This window comes from Echeneis naucrates, chromosome 9 (genome assembly GCF_900963305.1).
Source record: "Echeneis naucrates chromosome 9, fEcheNa1.1, whole genome shotgun sequence".
Classification (NCBI taxonomy): Eukaryota; Metazoa; Chordata; class Actinopteri; order Carangiformes; family Echeneidae; genus Echeneis; species Echeneis naucrates.
The window spans coordinates 577,443-598,001 of NC_042519.1; the positions used below are offsets into that span (position 1 = coordinate 577,443).

A 20,559-nucleotide genomic window follows, 5' to 3' on the forward strand; every position below is an offset into this window, starting at 1 on the left:
TTTACAGACTCTTTGTGTAAATTCCATGACCATGAGAAGCAAAGTGACTCATGGAACACAGAAATCACATTTGGAGGCTGCACATAAATCTTTGCACTTTTGGCCTGCGCTTTCTTTTGAAAGTTTGTAGATCCAACAGCTTAAACTCAGGTTAACAAAACTTAAGGATGTTTCACCTCTTCAATGTATCACTCTGGTGGTCCTGTAAGAGTATAACCTTGTCTGGTCAGGGTTAATTTCTGCTGTGAGAAAAATAGTATAGCCTTCTTGCTATACAATGCTCACAGACAGCAAAAAACACCACCCTTGAAAACAAACCAAGTTGAAATGACGCCATGGAGTTTCTTCACCTCTTAATTTTTAGGTTTTTGCATCTAATCCATAACAGGCACCAGGACTCAAGTATCAAAGATGAAAGTGTACTGTAAACATAAAATCTAGTGTTATCAACTCTTATGAGCAATATAACACCAAAAATCATTCTGGTGTAAAATATATACACGTTTTATTTATGAATTAATAAAACATGTAGATTGTAAATGAAAAAATAACCAAGAAAAGTTCTGTTAAATTATAAATAAAGTATGACTTCAATCAAAAATTAGCAATGAAACTTTATTTACAGATTTATATCAATCCATCAGCAAAACCTATATTCAGTGGCATCATTATTTTAAGACTTTTTCTGTGCTCTGCATTCACCAGACATCTGAACATGTCATACAGACTCCTTAACCCTCATTATGGTTTGACTGCGTTTCTCCTGCCTGAGTCAGGAACACTAAGGATTTCAGTGTGATGTCCAGAGCTGCATTGCATCTAAAAGTCCAGACAAGATCACACCAGAAGACTGTCAACAGACATCAGAGTAAAAGCTCCAAGTTCAGTTGTGCAGAGAAAGCAAACTCCCAGGAACAGTTGATGAATATATCGCTGGTGAGTTGGCCCTTCTTTTCATACTTTTTTAGTTTTAAATTCAAGATGCCATATAAAGCACAGTGAACTAAGCTAACGGTTACAGTCTGTAGTGACTGGGACAACAACATACAACAATAGCTTTCTCAATGTTGGAATCTGGTCCCTTTAAAGTTTCATTCTGCCAGGACTGTTTCTTATTGGTCAACATAAAGAAAAGCTAATGAATGTTAAATGTGACATTTGTGGTCATTTATTTTGTCCATTCATCACTTCAACATTATGTTGCTGTGTTTGCTCCTGGAGCGACCTTTAAACTTTAAAGCTCAAAAGCAACATCCAAAGCCATTTCAGGTACTCTCAACTAACAAGAGCACTTTAAATACTTGGATCAAAGGCAGTATTACCAATATATGGATATATGCTTAACAGACATTCGTCAGACAGTAGTCATACACAATATGTAGCACAGTTTAGAGATGAACTGTGAATTGAGGAGAAGCATTAACAACAGAACACCTAGCACAAGGGTTGGCTTTTAAAACTCAAAAGAAAAATCTATGGAATGAATAAAGAAATATTAAAGATGTAAATGAACATCTGAATCTTTCATCTGGAGGGAATGTTCGAAGCCTGAAAAGGTTTAATTATTACTGTTTTAAATCCAAACCCTACCAAGATACCATGCAAAAAAGGCTATCCACTAACCAAACACGATAAATTAGGAAAGTAAAGATTGACACATGCAAGAAACCAGAGCAACTTGTTTCATGATGGTATCAGTATATGGTAAATATTTGACGCTATATGTTGGTGTCATTGTTTAAAAAGGAAGAAAAGTGAAAAATATAAGAAATTCATACTTTAACAAGTATTACTGGTCAAAACCTGGCTATCAGTGAGAAATAAACCAATGATAATCACTCATGCCTTGTGTAATGTCAATTAATTCAAAGGTTTTTGCAAGTTCTCTCAAACTAAAAACAGACAGATAACTGTAAACTGTTGAACGCAGACAGAGATAACAGATTAAGACATGATTAACTGTCAGGTTAGGATACTCTGAATAGAATTTACACGAGTTGGGGCAGATTGTAGAGGCGCAGTATTAAGGGGGTAGGTCTGGGATGTGGGCACTGGTGTTGGGCTGCTCCACTTACCTAAACAGCTGCAACACAAACAGAGAGGAGTTAGCGAACATCACATTGTCAATTGTCATTTGTAGATGTGAACAGTAAACCATGGCAGCATGTTCAGGTCTCATCTGATCAAAATTCAGTCATTTACGATATTGATACTGATAATGATTTAGTGGAAGAGAGTTTCCCTTTGAACTGTCAATGAAGCTGCTGCTTGTATTTTACCTGCTGCCTTTCAGCAGATAAAATATCATTGTAACAGTCATTATTATGACTGACTACAAATTTACTCCTTCCTTTCACATATCAGCTGTTTCCTGCTGCTGAAGCCTTGTCTTCATAAAAACTTTTGACTGATTTCAAGGTGTAAATGACTTTACACTTGATCCCCACATATCATATTAAAAGTCCACATTTTAACTTTGAAACAATCAGAGCCTTGTTCATGCTAACTCTGTCAAAGTTGAATTGCACCTTTTTGTAATGCCCCGTTAATTGTGTGACATATCAAGATCTCTCTCTTTGGCTCATCAGTCTCTTTAATTGCTGTCCATTTCTAAATCTTCTGTGGACACTAACGGTGTTCTTTTTTTCTCACCTTCAATTCACCTGAATCTTTAAATTATTTCATCATTAACGGTACCTTCAAAGCTAAAGCTAAAGCTAAAGAGGATCCAGATGCTTTCAGCTCGCCAAACTGTGAGTATTTTTGCAATAGTTTTAAACCTGGGTTAGATTTCTGTGCATTTATTGTGATGTCAGCTAAGACATCAGGTAAAACTGCAATTGCAAGGCCACTGTCTCTCAGTTTTCATCCACAGGAACTTTTGCTTGGTGTATTTTCCCTGAAGTGAACCCTGAACAGAAGCTGCCTCTGAGCTGACGAACAATGATAGTGATTGACTGTTCTGTTTGCTGGCACTGAGTGAGCCAGCACAGTTTAACCCAAACGACACCTTATCAGGAGGAAAATGTCTTGTGGCGGAGATGCCAGGACATCACAATGGCACCATCTGCTTCTGAATGGATGCTCAGCAATCAGGAGCTGTGCGGGCCAACTCTGGGTTTTGCTTTGCTGCAGTTACCTCTGTAGAGGATGATCCATTACACCGCTCAGTCCTGCGAGGTTTGCAGCCACACAAAAATAACCCTTTAAACTAACCATAAATTCAGCCATTACCGAGAAGGTGTGAGGATCCAGGAGGGCAGTGTGGTAGATATGTGATGAAGGTTGGACATGGAGCCCTTTTTTCCCCCTCACTTTAAAGCTAAAAAAACAAACAAACAAACCCCAAAAAACTAAACTCACTGCTCTAATCAGGAAATTGGTGTCGGCTGATGAACCAACCAGAAGTGTCTGGTTGTCCAGCAGTGAATAGCAGACATATACAGACTAGCAACGAGGTAACGAAAACAAATATTTTTCAGTAGTTGGTGGAGACCGGACTGAGCCAAAGTTATTGACTAAATGTTCCCAAGGGAACATTATACCATGATAAGATCAGGTATTTCAAGTTTTCAGTACAACATTTTTCAATAATGTTCCCATTTAAAGCTTAATAGTCCAGAAAGCAGGGGATGGATTAGGCAGTACGGCTACTGTGCGATTGAAAGATTGAACCACCCAATCAGAACTGAGCACAGAGCATACTTAGCACCTTCACAGCCAAATTATAGACATAAAGCAACCTAAACCTTTTTGTGTAATCAGGGTTCAAGAGCTGGGTTCACTTTTCGCCACATGCCATGTGTTCATTTTGAGGTGCTCAAGTGGAATTTCAAAAGCAGAAGATTCATCTCTCTATATGTCTGAACAGTAGAAGGGTTTATCCATCCATGAGGGTCCATGGAATAAGAAATTATGCCAAAGACAACATTCCCTACAGGTCAAATATTTATGGTAAATGTCTTACTCTGCCTACTGTAGGTGTCTATGCAATAGCGCAGCCTGGGCTCTGTCCAGCATCAACACAGAGCACTTTTCAGCATGATCTGAGCCAACACATCCCAGGATGACACAATTAATAAAGTTAAATGACACAGGGAAAAAGTATTAAACACATGAAGAAATGGAGATGCAAAAAGGCACCAAAAGCCAAGACACAAGCTGAAATCAATCAGTAATCAGAAAGCAATTCTGTCCCTTGTCAGTGCAAATTAATATCAGCTGGTTGAGTCCCAACTGATGGCCTATAAAAAAGGTGTCTCACTGCCAAAGTGTCACCCAAAAAACCTCTCATGATGGGTAACAGCAAAGAACCCTTCCTTTGCAACCTTAGTGGTGCATTGGATAGAGAAGGGTTTCTAAACTTCTGAATGTTCCAGTGAGCACTGTTGGGGCCATAATCCGGAAAGTGAAACAACAACACTATAATGCAGCCGTGACTAGGTGCTCCTCACAAGATATCTGACAGAGGAGTCAAAAGAATTATCAGAAGAGTTGTCCAAGAGTCAAGGACCACATGTGGAGAGCTTCAGAAAGACCTGGAACTAGCACATACAATAAGTAATGCACACAACAGCCATGGCCTGTATGCACACTCACCACGCAAGACTCCATTGCTGAAGAAGAAACATGTTGATGCTTGTTTAAAGTTTGCTGCACAATATTTAGACAAGCCTGTGAAATACTGGGAGAATATAGTCTGGTCAGATGAGACCAAAATTTAACTCATTGGATGCCATAATACACACCATGTTTGGAGGTGAAATGGGACAACACATCACCCCAAAAACACCATACCAACAGTGAAATTTGGAGGTGGGAACATCATGGTGTGGGGCTGTTTTTCAGTATACAGCACAGCAATGGAAAAAATTTTGGAGACATTCTTGATAAAAATCTGCTGCCATCTACCAGGATGATGAAAATGAAACAAGAGCGAACATTTCAGCAAAAGAATGATCCCAAACACACAGACAAGGAAACTCTCACTTGGTTTCAAAGAAAGATAATAAAGCTGCAAGAATGGCCCAGCCAATCACCTGACTTTAATCCTATAGAAAATCTATGGAAAGAACTAAAGATGAGAGTTCATAAAAGAGGCCCATGGAACCTTCAAGATTTGAAGACTGTGTGGAAGAATGGGACAAAATCACACCTGAGCAATGCATGCAACTAGTTTCTCCATACAAGAGGCAGAAATTCTGCATCAAGGCGAAACTGAATCATCTTTAACAAGAAGGGCAGTAAGAGTAAATGTAACTATTGTGCATGCACATTGAGCAGGGAAGTGCACAGTGAGTGAAAGCCGTTTTTGACTAATGGTCACAATTCTTCATTCAGGCTCTAGTTGTTCTAGTAAAAATCATATATAGTTTATTTCTGTGGTCTATGTTTTGCACTATATTTAAGTGGCGGGTGGCACGGTGAGATAGTGGTTAGCGCTATTGCCCCACAATAAGAAGGTTGCAGGTTTGGTTCCCAGCCTGGGGCTTTTCTGTACAGAGTTCGCACATTCTCCTTGTGCCTACGTGGGTTTCCTCCCACAGTCCAAAGACATGCATGTTTGGGTCAAATGGACAACTTAGTTAAACTAAAACGTTGTTTGTTCACCAACAACCAAAATATCTCAGGACTCGTGGGGGTTAACTCAAAATATAGTTACAGTATTTTCCTGGATTGGCAGCCTTTGCTGTGGCCCATTTACACAAAGCAAAGAATAAGGAAAAGAAACTGCCAGCAGCCACCAAGTGTGACGAAGCTTCCTGAAGGAAAAACCCAGTTTGTGTAGCTCCATCACCAGAGCCAGTTTCTGGCTTATAAATTTTGGTAAAAATTTGACTGAAAACGTGCCATAGTGAGGTTAAAATCATTTATATAAAGAATTAACCTGTCCAATAATAAAAACACACAGCCCACAGGTTCCTGCTTTAACACATGAAATTTGGGATTAAATGTTCCCCTGCTGTCTTGATATAGTCCACAGATATCCATGGCAACCAGATAATCAGTGTTATTCGCATCACCTGTCAATGGTTGATCACGACTTAAAAACACTTGATGTCTGGGTTACATACATCCTGCTGGACAAACCTTTCTCTGAAACATCCAGCCTCTGCTCTCATTCATCCGCTTTCAATTGAAGTTTCTCTGAATGCAGCAGAGGCACTTGGCATCACAGCAATGGACAGGTCTGTACTAGTAAGAATATGTGAATGGGCTGTAATATTAATGAGACTCACCATACTTTTATCTAGTCAGACCTCTGTCTTCAAAGATGGTGACCTCAATCTTTACAGACGTCAGTCAAGGATACACATTTGGGCCAAGGATGGGTTCATTTAACATTCACAAAGCCAAAAGACATTTGTATTCTCTTCACTTTCCCGACAAGGAAAGCAAAGTTCATATTTTCCCCTTTGTGTTGTTTAGATCTTGATGGTTACAAGTGATTTATTTATTTTTTTTTATTTTGTGTGTTTAAAAACAGAACTAAAATATGATATGATAAAATGCTTCAAGGAAAAGAAAAACCCTATCTGTGGCATGTTGCTCCTCATTGACATTTCAAACTCCTATGTGGTTTGCTCTGTGGGCATGTATGATCTGTGTCCACCTTATCTAAAGGCTGCATATGAACTCTCATTGATTCAGTCAGGTAAGACTAGACTGTCCTGTTTAGTCTCCTTCATATGTGACCCACAAATCCCCTGTCCCTGAGAAACACAAGATCCAATTGGTTAATCCATTCAAGGCCAGCATATCCCAAGATTAAATTTGTGCTGGAAATAAAAATAATATGGAAGTAAAAAACAAAGAGAACCTGAGGGTCACAATGTAAATATTTAGTTTCTGCTAAGCACACAACTAAGAACCTTAAAACCTCAACTCATTGCAAAAAAAAAAAAAAAAAAGAAACTTTGTTTCCCGTGATGACACAAAGCAAAAACTCTACACACACCAGATCTTATTTTAGTTTGACTGACCTTCATAGGGCGCGTTGCCTGAATCATGACACAGTTTCACGAATGGACATGACATGACCAGTTACAGTTAACTGAGTCACCCCACATACTGGTAAAGCCAGGATGTTGGTACACCTGCTGAGTTTATGCAGATGCTATGGATTTCATACTTAATTTTATCTGGTGTTTTTATAAGGTATCCTTACATAACTCTGGGTTTACTTTAAGCTGCCCAGACTCCTGCTTTTCATTTGCAGGCAGCAGTTCAAGGGAGAAACACGGTGGGGGCAGGGCCTGTAAATCACGACATCGATCAGGGCATGATGACGGCTCCTTGTTCTACTTAAAACTGGGGTGTGATTACATTCACATTTCCTCATCTGAGGGGACGTTGACAAGTTGCCCAAAAAATTTAAATACTGCTTTGGGGGTCTTTCTTTGCATTTTATTGCACAGACCTGATCAGTCAAGGCTGAAGAATATTAAAACTTGGTATAAATAGACTATTCCCTGTGTACAACAGACAGTGTTGTGCAGGATACAACTCGTAGGCCTCTCTCAATGGGGTCGGTGAGCAGGAGACTTTGTGGTGCATAGATCTTGTCATTCTGTTCCTGAATGTACTTTCTAATCTTCTTAAAAACCTGAAATGGCCACGGAACACAGGTCTAAATGGCAAGCACATTGATAGAAATCAGAAATGTATTTTCCTCATTCAGACAACTAAGAGCTGAATCTGAAATAAAATTTTAAAATTTTCTAAAAGTTTAGATTACAATGGCTAAGGTAATACATAAGTGACAAATTAAGAGATTAAGAGACAGATTAAGAGAGAACCCAGCATTGATTTTTGTCAAACAAACGTTCTTTTTTCCATGTCCCATCAATAAAAATACTGACATTATAATACAAAAGAAATTGTATTGTGATTACAGGTGCAGGGATAATCTTTTTATTTATCTTTGGTGAAAAAATACACTTTTTCCAAAAGCCTTATGAGTGATGATGATATGATCAGCCCGGCTTCTGTCCCCACTTCTATCATTTTTGATGTTTTTCCTTTAGCTTTAGACCAAAATTTGAACATATGAATATCGAGGTTAAGTTTCAGTTTTAAGAAAAAAAGTTTTGAGTTGATTTATCTTTTTCCAAAAATATTGAAGTAATCAGACATGACCCAGACGTGTCCCAGTATATATTGACATTAAAACTGCTGTGCTTTCAGAGTAGAAATTGAGCTAAATAATATGTAAAGAGAAATCCTATTGCAATTATTTTGCCAGATTTTGAGATAGTGATATGATTTGAGTTGAGATGGATCATTTTGCTTTGTATTTTCACACACAAAAAATTTACTTTTATAAAATATGATTTAGGGAGGGTGTCTCTGATTCCAATGAATCCCCGTGGTTCATCTGGTAGAGTTGGTAACTTTTCATATACTGAGATCAAGGCTGAGTGTCCAAAACTAAAAACCAAGAGAACATGAGGTGGCATCTGATCAATGTTGTGTGTAGAGTGGATTCCACAAAATATCAACAACCACTGGATGCGAACGTCTTGCAGTGAGTCAATACACTGACAGAGGCCTTTGCAAGAGGACAATGATCCATAGCAGACTTCAAACCCCACTGTGAACTATTTTAAGACAAACAAGCTAAAGCTTAAGGAGGAACCCTCACTGGCCTTATTTCTTTTCAACACAATGAGGCCTTGACTCAAAGGTATTCATTCTGTTGCCTTTACTCATGCACAAACATGGTTGTGTGAACTATGTAAAAGAAAGCTAAACTCCTGCACTATGCACAGTCCTAATGGGAAGTGAAACAAACAGTATGCTTCTGCTGCCTGAAAACAAACAAAAGACCTCTGCTTGGCTACTATACGATTAGAAGCTAGAAGAACTAGCTCAAACCCAACACATTTTTGAGCTGAAGTGCTAAAAAACAAACTTCATTTTGACTTTGGTAATGACCAGTCAATTTAAACTGCATAACTTTATGAGTGCTCATAAAACACAAACCAAGCCACATGTTTGTATCCCAGTTCACTCCTGTCTACTGCATGACGAATGCATAGGACAAGAAAAGACCACTGACATGCTGATCCATTTACATTCCATAACAGCTGGGCCAAAAGGGATCTTAGTTGTCCATAAAAAACATTTGCTGCTAGTTCTCAGAGGCCATAAAAAGTTTTGGATTTACAGCCAAACTAAAGGATTCAACAGAGCAGCAGCACAGGGTCCCACAGCATTAATACAGCTCGATTGTCTACAATGTTCTTATTCATGTCTACAAACATCTCCAGCATCTCAAAATTCAATACCTTAACACATTCATCATTACAGCTCCATATCTTCAGAAATGTTCAAACATTAGTGTCCATGTTGAATATGAGTTTTGCTTCCAAAATGATGCTTAATGAAGAAAAATAAGCCACCTTCACACTCAAGAAATTCAATGTCATCTCAATGGAATCACTTAAAGGATCCAAATTACCTGTAGCGAGTTTCAGTCCAAAAGGTCATGCTGTCTGCCTTTTAATGGGGAGGATTTGCTGCTTTTGTCTGTTTACTTATGGTTTTGAACTATGGGTTGGACTAAACTGGCTGTTTGAACATATTATGTTAGGCTTAGAAAACTGTGAAGGATATTTTTTTTATTCAAACAGCTTAATGAACTTCTCTTCCCAGTATTTTGTGTATCTGGACTTTGGGATCTCAGGACCTGAGCATTTGGGTGTACACCACGCTTACCCAATGTGAGCTGGGATTGGCTCCAGCTACCCCACCCAATGACTCGGAAACAGATAAGCAGTAGAAGATGAATTAATCATTTCAATCAGTTGTGACAACATTTTATTTCTCAGAGTAACTGTAGCGATAACAAAATCTTTGACAAGGAACACATGCATGGGAAAAAAAGTTAAGGAGTTTAAGAAAGAAAGAGTGTTCATGTTCAGAGAGAATCATCTGTGTTTCATAAATTCACTGACATTTGTGTCCTGCCACAGTTGTTTCATTCCAGTTTAATTGTGAAGCTTGGATGAAATATTCAGAAAAACGTGTCTTGACTGCTTTATAATTTTGGAAGAAAAAAGATCTCAGCACTTTTTGCCTTTGCATTGGTTCCTGGCTATAGTTAATGCTGTGATATTTTCACCACTAAATTTTGTTGTCAAATTAAACTTTCCATTATAATTATGTCAGATGTTTTCAGCTGACTCTTTTTAATTGACCTGATCTTCAGCCTCTGGTCAGTCTCTTTGACTGTTAAGAGGCTGATAACTGCAGACATTTATCCTCATCCACAAGCAGGCTAACTCACATTTCCTCTCTAATGTCAGTTAAACTTGAGTGATGTAATTGCGCAAGAAGACAGTGAGTTCAAAAACACTGGAAAACTAACAATTAAAGGAAAGTGTCATATTTTACTCTTGTTATATTGAAAACAAACTGTATCCCTGAACTGCTCAGTAGCTCTGTGGTTGCTCGAAGACCACTGGTGGCCAGTATTTGGTCAGAATAAATAACCAGTTAAATAACCAGTGTGAAAATTTTATCTCACCTTCTCATAGTGTGTCTCAATACATAGCAAGACAACAGTGTATGCTGTGAGGCGTGCCAAATAGCCTTCAACATATAACTGGCCCCCCAGCTTCTCCACTTCGGCAAAGAGATTATTGAGTGTCCGGACTGTCTCCTCAAACTGTTGCTTGTCAATCTGAAAAACATGGAGACATAGAGAAAGAGCAAAAAGTTAAAACTTCTGGAATAGCCATAGAATCAAGTGCACATTTAATGTCAGTATTAGCACTGGATCATCTTCTTCCATCCTCAATTGACATCCCAAGATAAATAAGGAAATGAACTTTCTTGGATTGGTCATGCATCAGAGGAACAGTGGGAAACCTTCTTACACTGGAAACAACCTGAGATGATCAGAATGCCTTGGCAATATTCTCTGTAAAATTTTGCCTTTTAAACTCTCTGAAACATACTGAAAACTGGATACAAAGAGTGACAATCCAGGAAGGCATAATGATGAGTCCTCGTCCCATGGCATGGTCAGACCTTGATGAAGACAAAGATGCATCTCAGCTGTTCTGCAGACAGCAGATAGATTTTTGGGTACACAAGCTAAAACAACAGCTGGCTGAAAATCAAACCAGCATTTCTGAAGAATTCCTCTAATGAGCTTGCATGAAGACTGATGGAGGGTAGAGGACATTTAAACCTCGAGGCTGGAGGGTCAACACTAGTACCATGCTGACCTAGAATCAATCCGATGATTTCTCTCTGAATCCAAGGAAGGAGCCCCTAATGATCTGCTCCCCTATGCCCAAGGAATGCAACAACAAGCTCCAACACATCTGTAGTGTTCGGCATGTTTGGCCATTTGGAGCCTTTGTCGCTGTCTAATTTTCCAATTCATGGGCATCAATTCAAACTACATTTCTCCATTTTTCCATTACATCTCATGAAATCCTATTTGAAGTCCAAAAATGTAAGATCAGAGTCCAAAGCTGCACAGGGTTTACAAATTGAAGCAAGGAAGAAGACATTCTCTGGACTCTAGCAGTCAGTGATTATAACATAAACTTAGACACAGGTCAGAGGAAACTGTCACCTCCTAATTAATGAAACCCTGACATGGTTTTGCAAGCTGGCTGCCAAATACATTTAGAAATTCAGTGCTTTCCCAGTTCTTTTGTACAATTCTCCAAAAGAATTTAAACAGGAAATGACCACCAAAAATAATAAATCCCACAGCCTGAGCTGCACAAACCACTGGCTCAAAAGATGAAGCAATTTTTTTAACCCAGCCTCACAAAGCGTCATACACAAGAGGCCTAAAAACAGTCAATAAATGGTGTCATACTGTAGAATTTGTAGAAATGTGTGGGACGAGTGTTATGTGGCAGGTGAGTAACTTTTACTTTCAAAGAGGAAAACCAGTCTTCATTTCAGGGCTCTGCAGTAATTTGTACTTTTGGCTCTATATTCACACTGATTTGGGGGGCGGGGCCAGAACAGTGGTTGTACACTCTGTTATGGATAGTTTGTTCTGATAAACACGTCTTTCAGTTAAACATTGAGCAACATTTAAACTTTTCATTCTTTCTTTTTAGCAGCAATGGCAATATTTTTTCTTCTTAGCTGAAAATGCAGAACAACCTGTTTCAGATTAGCTACAGTATGCAGCAAAATTACAAGAAAGGACACACTGAAAGCAGCATGTCCAATATTTGAATGTTGTCTATATACACTTGGGGTTAATGTGTACATAGGGGTCATGTGTCTATATGCTGTGTTAGTCAAGTGATGGGCTAGTTTCCCTTGCCTTCAGTTGATTTAGAATGCTGCTGCTTGAACATTAACAGAAGCTAGAGATCACATTTCTCCTGTCCTCGCTTCTCTCCCAGCAAAATTCTGACTTGAATTTAAAATCCTTCTCCTAACATAAAAAGCTCTTAATAACCCAGGTCCATCATCAATTCCAGAGAACTCATCGTTCGTTATTGCCCGAGCAGGTCATGTTGCTCTCTGGGTGTAGGTTTCCTTGTGGTTCCTAGAATTTCCAAGAGTAAATTGGGAAGCAGATGCTTCAGCTTTAAAATCAGAAGCATTTATATAGTGCCAAAAAACAGAGTTACATCAACGCACTTTACATATAGAGCATATAGAATTATCAGGCTCCTCTTCTGTGGAATAAACACCATGTTTTCAGGGTGCAGACTCTCACTGTTTAAACAGGAAGCAAACATGGAGGACAATACAGAGCTGAAATGAAGTGAAAAAACATTCATTCAAAATCCCACTAATATCTATGACTTTTTTATGAACTAAAATCTTTTTTTTTTTTATTTACTGTCCCATTACATTTCATTAGGGCTGGGCGATAAAACAATAACAATAATTATTGCGAAATAACTTTTCCTCGATAGATATATAAGACATGGTTGATAGAACTCATTCCAGCCATGTTTTGACAGACAACATGAACAGCCAATGATACTGAGAATAGCACCATGCCGAGCCAATCATGCAGGTGGAATAGAGTTACAGCCACATCAGGCTAGGTTGATACACACATAGAGAGAGTAGGTGATGCAGTCAGTTTAAACGTAAGCACACATGGTTATGTTTTGGCCATCAGTACATAAGGAGTGGGAGTGAAATGCATGAAAATGGCAGAAAATGTTAACACGAGGGACAGCTATTTAAGGTCCGACATTAAGCAGAGTAGCGTGCACTGCAAATTGTGTGAGATTTTTCTATTTTTTATTTCCTATTTTCATATTTTATTTATTTGTTTATTTTTTGTCATTGAATTTTAATTTTGTTGTCGGTTTGTTTGTGTTCTCCTGTAACACTTGAAGCTTCTAACTGGTCAGAATTAAGATTTTAGTTTCTTATATAATTATTTTATTTATTTGAAATACAGTTTTACAAGGTCTGTAGTGCATTTCATGTTTAACTTCTGACAGAAAACAAATAATATTCAAACCAATGTTAATGTGGTATCTACACATAAGAGTAAAAAGGAACATTTAAACTTGACAAAAATAGTTATTTGATTTATATTGTGATATATCGACTAACAATATCAGCTGATATGAAATATTGCGATGGGATTTTGTTCCATATTGCTCATCCCTACATGTAATTTTTGGCCTGTGGGTCCAATCCCATCACAGACACATACAGAGTAAAACCTTTTAATTCCTTACTGGGATGGGGAAAGTCATTCTGAAGAGCAAGATGACAAATCTTACCCTGGTCTCCAGCTCAAAGGGGAACTTAATTTGAAACTGGCACACAGTCCCATTGGTATAATCTCTCTGAATGACGACTTTGCAGGACACGAGGCAACAGGCAGCCATCACTTCCAAACTGTGAGTCTTTGGAAACAGGAAAAAACTATTTAAATGACCTCTTCAGTTTCTGGGTCTGTTTGAAATACAGTGTTTATGTTTATGAACATCCAAGCAGGCTGTTTGAGAGGAGGGACTATAACAGCTAGCAAAGGCAAGACAGTCAACCCATTTTGGTTCTCTGCATAAAAAACTCAAATATTCACTCGTCCATTTTAGAGGAAGACGTTTCAACACGACAACAGCAGAATGAAAAGTAGAATAACAATGTCCGTCAATATTTCAGTGTTATAAGTTCATCAATTCATTACTTAATATTGTGTTTAAAATTTACTAGACATAACATATGGCATATTTCAATGTTTGGCATTTAGTATTGATAAAACAACTTCCATTATGTATTATTTATCAAAAAGTGTAGTTATCTGCCAATGAATAATAAAATAATTGATAAACTGCCACAGCTTCCTGGGACACAGGAGGATGTATTAATAGCCACTAACATTTGATCTTGAGGTATTAAAAGACCAGAATGACTGGAGATGCGGGAACCAGCTAATAATTCACGTTCTAGTGAAGTAGCTTTATAATTTGTGAGTGGAAATGTTGGTTATTCATTAATTAATAATTAATATGAATTAATATATCACAACTGAAGCACCTTATGAATATGTGCGTGGAAATGGTGGTTATTCATTTATTGATCCGTACATGTCCCTATGTACACGATGTGTCCAGGAACACATCCCTGTTGGCAGAGGCACAGCAAACAAACGCCAGCAGTTGTCGACCGACCTGGGAGTTAGCAGGCTAACGCTGCTCAGCTCTGCTTGCCTCTCTGTCAGACATTTTCCCAGTGGAGAAGAGAAGCTGAGACAGTATAATTATCATCTGTTTGAACCACAGACTTCAAATTCACCACTGTCTTACCTCTGCCATTCCGAACAAGGTCTGTGTTTATCTTCCGACAACAGCTTTGATCCCGTACAATGGAATATCCCTTCCGGGTTAATATTTTGGTCAAACAACGCCATGTGTGAAAATGCTCTGAACAACAAAGAGAGGTCCCTGTCTTTTGTACCCCTGGATCCCCCTATGCTCTGGTTTATTATCCTATTTTTGGAGTTGTTTTTCTGTGTTCGAATGACAGTGAGTCTTTGCAGTTCTCGGGTCCCCCCCCCTTTTTTTTTTCAGAGCAGTTTTCTTAAGGCCACAATTACATAGGCTGTTCTGCTTTGCTCGAGTAGCTCCTCAAGGTCATGATTACATAAGCTGTTCTGCTTTACTGTTACACTACCAGATTATGATTTAAACATATTATATGAATTCCCCACACAGCCTACAGTTCTTGTCAAAACAACAATGTCCAGGTAGTCATTGTCAATTGCGCAATTCGTGACTATCTCAATGCAAGTTTTGCAGCACACTTCAGTCCGTTGACTCGAAGCAGTCCCTCAGGGCTGCCTCAGCCTCAGGAGATAATTTTCTGAAAAAGTGTGTGGCGGTTGGTTGTCTGCAGACAAGTGGTGTGTTGTGTGATTGAAGAAAGACCAAGTTATGATTTTCCAAGAGGTGGCAGTGTATGCATCCCTTATATTTGCATACATCAGATCAATTGTCCTGTTCTTCCTTGTGCTGCAGTAAACATCCTGGAAGGCAGCTGGGAAAGCTCCATTGCTTCTCCAGGAGTCTGGCCTTCAACTTTCCTCCAGCCCTGCTTCCCTGGTACTGTCTCCATAGTTCCTCTGAAATGTAGTGAACAGTGTTGGCTGGAACTAGTGGAGGGCTGGAGCCAATTCCAGCTCAACTCGACTGAGGATGGGGTACTCCTTAATTTGCCTATTAAGATTTCGAAAACATAAAATTCAATGCACCATCATGTAAGTTCAGTATTCAAGAAACATCTTGTTGTTTTTTTTTGCTGCCTCACTAGCACTAACCGAGTGAGGACCTTGCAGAGAGAATGTAAGTATACCAAATTTACTGTATTCTGAAACAATAAATTTTTCTGCATCAGGAGGATGGTGATGGTGATGGTGATGGTGATAAAGGAGAAACGCTGTCTGCTGCCACAGGGAGAGTGGCAGAATGTATATAATTTAAAACAATATGATTTCCTGCAATCCTGTGGTTTGTGTCCCGGGAACACCACCATCACTGGTAACAGACGTTTCAGTGCAAGAGTAATTTTTCTCACAGCTCTACACACTGTTGCCTTTCCATAGTGCTCTGCATCATTCTCACCTCTGAGTCTCTCAGAGCTAGCTTCTATAGTTTCATCATCCAGACCGTCGACCTGTCTATTAGATCCAGTACCAACTAGCCTCTTTAAAGAGATCTTTTATTTAATTGAGCCGTTCATTCTAGATTTCATTAATCTGACTTTATTTCTGGGTTATGTACCTCAGGCACTTAAGACCACGGTCATCAAACCCCAGATCAAGCCTAATCTTGATCCAGATGTTTTGGCAAACTATAGACCCATATCGAACATTCCATTTATTTCTAAAATGATTGAGAAAGCTGTAGCAACTACACGACCATCTGGATGGGAACAGTTTGTTTGAACAGTTTCAATCAGGATTTAGAGCCCATCGTAGCACAGAAACAGCACTGGTTAAAGTCTCCAATGACATTCTAATGGCTTCAGACAATGGATGAGCCTCCATACTTCTCCTTCTAGATCTTAGTGCTGCATTTGACACCATAGATAATAAAATTTTACTACAGAGACTGGAACATGAAATTGGAATTAAAGGAACTGCACTCAGGTGGTTCAAATCCTACTTATCAGATAGACATCAGTTTGTTCGTATTAACAACAGCTCCTCCTCCTCATGTACTGTAGTCAGTCATGGAGTCCCGCAGGGTTCGGTACTTGGACCAATCCTGTTTAGCTTTATCTGCTTCCTCTAGGCAACATTATCAGGAAACACAGCATCAATTTCCACTGCTATGCAGACAACACTCACTTATTCCCTGGTTTGCTTGGAATGTACACCTTGAAGGAACAGCGACCTCTAAAAGGAACCAGGTGCTCATCAACTGTCATGTCAGGGCCTGGATTGTACATAAGTGGTAGGCACACCACCCACCTGTACCAAATGTTCCTGATGGCTGCCAGTTTGTCATTTCGCCAGCGGACGGGTTGTGTATCTCTTTTATCAAATCAAATAATTCTTGAAAGGACGTGAAACTGTTGTAAGGACTTAGTTGCCCGGAATATAGGCCTCCCAGACTCTGCATCCCACAGACTTTTTGTAGCCTCATTGTTTGAGCGATATACTCCAAGTAAAATCAACAGACCTATGTAGGCTTGGAGGTCTACCAGGTCGATTTCTCTCCAGGTGTCCCCAAACACACGCTTCCCCTCCAGGTTTGTCATCTCGAGTATAATTCCCTCAAGAGATGAGTTCACATAACAGACACCTGTCTAGTCTGTGTGATGATACATTGTTTCATCGGGAAGTTGGTTCACATAGGAGAATCGACACATAACTGCGGCAAAGAGATGTGTACCCGCAAAAGACATTGTTCAGTCTGTAATGTGTGTGTGAGCGAGTGGGGATGTTTTCTGTCTGATGGGTGAATATAGGAATATAGTCTGGATACCCATTAATTTCCTATGAAGGTCACTTTTGACCGGGAACGCCACAGGTGTAACAAGGTTGATTAAAACACTAAAAATTCAATGAAAGAGGTGATCATCACTTTTATGTGTTCAAGTGCATAGTCTGGAGGATATCATAAGGCCTTGAGGCAATCAGATGTAAAACACAATATTTATGAGTGTTTTAAGTTGTAAATCGATCAGATTTGACCTGAACACGACAGGAGGGTTAAAGGAAGTTTTTCCTTGCCACTGTTGCCAAGTGCTTGCTCATCAGGGGATCTGTTGGGTCTCTTTAAATAATTTTATAAAGAGTTTGGTCTACACCTGGGAGGAGACAGGTAGAAACTCAGGGTTTCTTAAAGAAAACCTGCAAGTGAGCAGGTTATGTACACAGAGTATGTTACCATGGTGATTGACTTGAAGTTTCAGATACCCCTCTTTCTGGAATAGATAACCCAGTTTCCCTCATCTCAGGGTTAACAACATATTTCTGGAATACCCCTCTGATGTCTTTTGTTGTATGTGTGTCTATATGTTTACGTGTGTGTCTGTCTGTGTGTATTGAGCTGTGTGTGGGGGTATCAATATCTTTGTGTATATTTATATGTCTTTTGTTGTATGTCTTTCTGTGTGTATATCTGTATATGTGTGTGTGTCTCTGTCCTACAGTAATGTATGAACAAAGTGAATAACGTGGACTTTAATGCTCTCTGTTTCTCAATATGTGTGTGTCACCTCTTTCTTTCAGTCATGCGTGAACAACATTGACTTTAACCCTGTGCGTTTGTTTGTGTGTCTCGGTGTCTGTGTGTTTTGTTTTTGTTTTTTTTGTCTGTTTCACTCCCTCTGTGTATGTGAGAATATCTTTTATTGTATGTCTGTCTGTGTGTCTCTGTCCCACAGTAATTTATGAAGTGAACAAAACATGGACTTTAGTTCTGTCTGTGTTTGTGTGTATCTGGCCCACAGTCATGTCTGAATAAAGTGAACAACATTAACTTTAACTCTGTTTTTGTCTGTCTGTGTGGGTCTGTTTGTGTAGGCCATTCAATGTTTGCGTGAATGTCTTTGCATATATGTATCAGTCTTCTGTTGTGTGTCTCTGTCTCACAGTAATGTATGAACAAGTGAATAACACCCTGTGTGCGTGTTTAGTCCATGTCAGTTGATGAACTAGTCGCACATCAGAGGAGTCTGCACCTGCAGCACATATGCACACACACTTCCCAAAGTCCAAAGACTGCATGTTTGCGTTCATTGGTGACTCTAAATCGTCTGATGGACTGGCGACCTGTCCAGGGTGTACCCCGGCCTCGCCCAGTGTGGGAACGGATCCAGGAACCCCCACAACCTGGAAACAGATAAGTGGTTGAAGATGAATGAATGCCTCTGTGCAGGGCCCTGAGACACAAACTATTGAGCTCTGAGTAGTGAGGCTTTCAAAGACGGTTTTTATGTTGGACTTCAACACTCTGCTTTGGAAACTATACATGCATGAAAGATCATGGTTCTTCTACCTCTACAGGTGGCTCTCATCTTCGTGCAGGGGATAAGTGTGTTCTGACCTCCCATTTCCCACTTTTATAACCAAACCAGATCACAGGGAGGACTTTTATGTCTTCATCCATACATAGAATGCATTCAGGCATAAACACAGATTTATGGTGGGTTTACCAGCAACTAAGAATCTAAAACTGGAATTCATTTGCATTTTCTTGTCCTTGACTGAAGACTAAGTCAAAGTTAAAACCATTTTTGCTTTTGTGTTGAAATATTTCTATCCTTTCTCGTTCTCATCAGGTTCTCTTCAGGTTTCCCCTCTGTGAACGTGAACTGAAAACCAGCATAAGTGTTGTTTCCAACAGCTGCCAGCATGCACATTTAAGGTGTTTCAAGTGTTAACATTAAGATTTTCTGGCTTTTATTGACCTCTGTAGGCAGCTTGTAGAAACTACATTACATTCCCCATCTTCGCCTTGAGCTGAAAAATGAATCCATGTAAAGACAAAAAGGAAATAAGCCTAAGTTATAATTATAATATGAGAAAAAACTTTGAAAGTGACAGTTAAGTTGGGGCATACTTTGGAGGTCAAAATATCATCAGTGGGTTTCAATGAAGAAATAAATTGTAAAAATGTAGAAATGAATTCAAATGCAGGCTTGACTACATGAACAAGCCTGTATTTGTGAATTGGTAGACTGATGTTAAGTTAAGTTCTATTTTATTTCTTAACAATAACTTTTTTCAGTTTTTATGTATTTTTGTCCAGTCTGCAGTGTACTTAAAAATAAGAAAACTGAACAAATAAATGTACAAATATTATATAAAAAAAAAAAAAAATTAAAATAAAGGAAAACTTAAAAAGCATGTATCTATTTTCATAGTTCAGGATACAGTCTTCATTTTATTTCTAAATTTGTACATATTTACATAAATACTTCCATAATTTTTTATTTGTGCTCTGTTGACTTCTTTAGAGTGAAATTGGTGTCCTCAAAAAAAGAACGAAACACAAAAGTGCTACATGCAAAAATGCATAGAAACAGATAAAGAGATAAAAAAGCATAATCTCAAAAATATTTGAAGACATGTACAATGTTCCTATTAATGCGTTCATTCATTTTTGTATTTAATAATAATTGTATTTATTCATATAGTGCATGCATTTATTTATTCATACAAGTAGATTGGTGTTTATGTAATAATGAAATTATTATTTGTTATCTTGTGCAGATGAACAGTTAAAAATGTCAGGGTGTGGTAGAGTGTGTTGGAATTGTGGATATTTTCTTTCCAAATCAGGCTGGTAAATAAAAGCCTGAAACCTGGGTCCACATGAGTATTAACAATTTGCATTTATCACCAACCACAGTGACCACCAAAGATTGCAGGTAAATTATCTTTGGCTTAATAATTTTTTTTCTTTCATGGAGGTTTTCACATGAAGCAATAGGAGCTGCAGGGTTTCTTTAGAATTGACCATAAATTACGGAAGAGAAATTTGCTATATTTCATAAATGGTTCCGTCACACATGGTTCATGTGGAGCACTCAGGGGTCCCTCGTGCTTCCCCACATTATGAGTGTAATGACACGATATTACCT

The 20,559-nt window shown here is 38.7% G+C and overlaps 1 protein-coding gene across 1 annotated transcript; it reads right to left on the reverse strand.

The window, feature by feature from the left end:
• Positions 1-6,246: 6,246 nt before the first annotated feature.
• Positions 6,247-15,102, reverse strand: LOC115048380 (golgin subfamily A member 7-like). The gene is made up of 5 exons (XM_029509819.1): positions 15,062-15,102; positions 13,743-13,887; positions 10,532-10,687; positions 7,505-7,606; positions 6,247-6,288 (listed from the first exon to the last, which is right to left on the reverse strand). Exons 1-5 carry the CDS (start codon positions 15,100-15,102, stop codon positions 6,247-6,249), a joined length of 486 nt encoding a protein of 161 aa, XP_029365679.1.
• Positions 15,103-20,559: the final 5,457 nt, after the last annotated feature.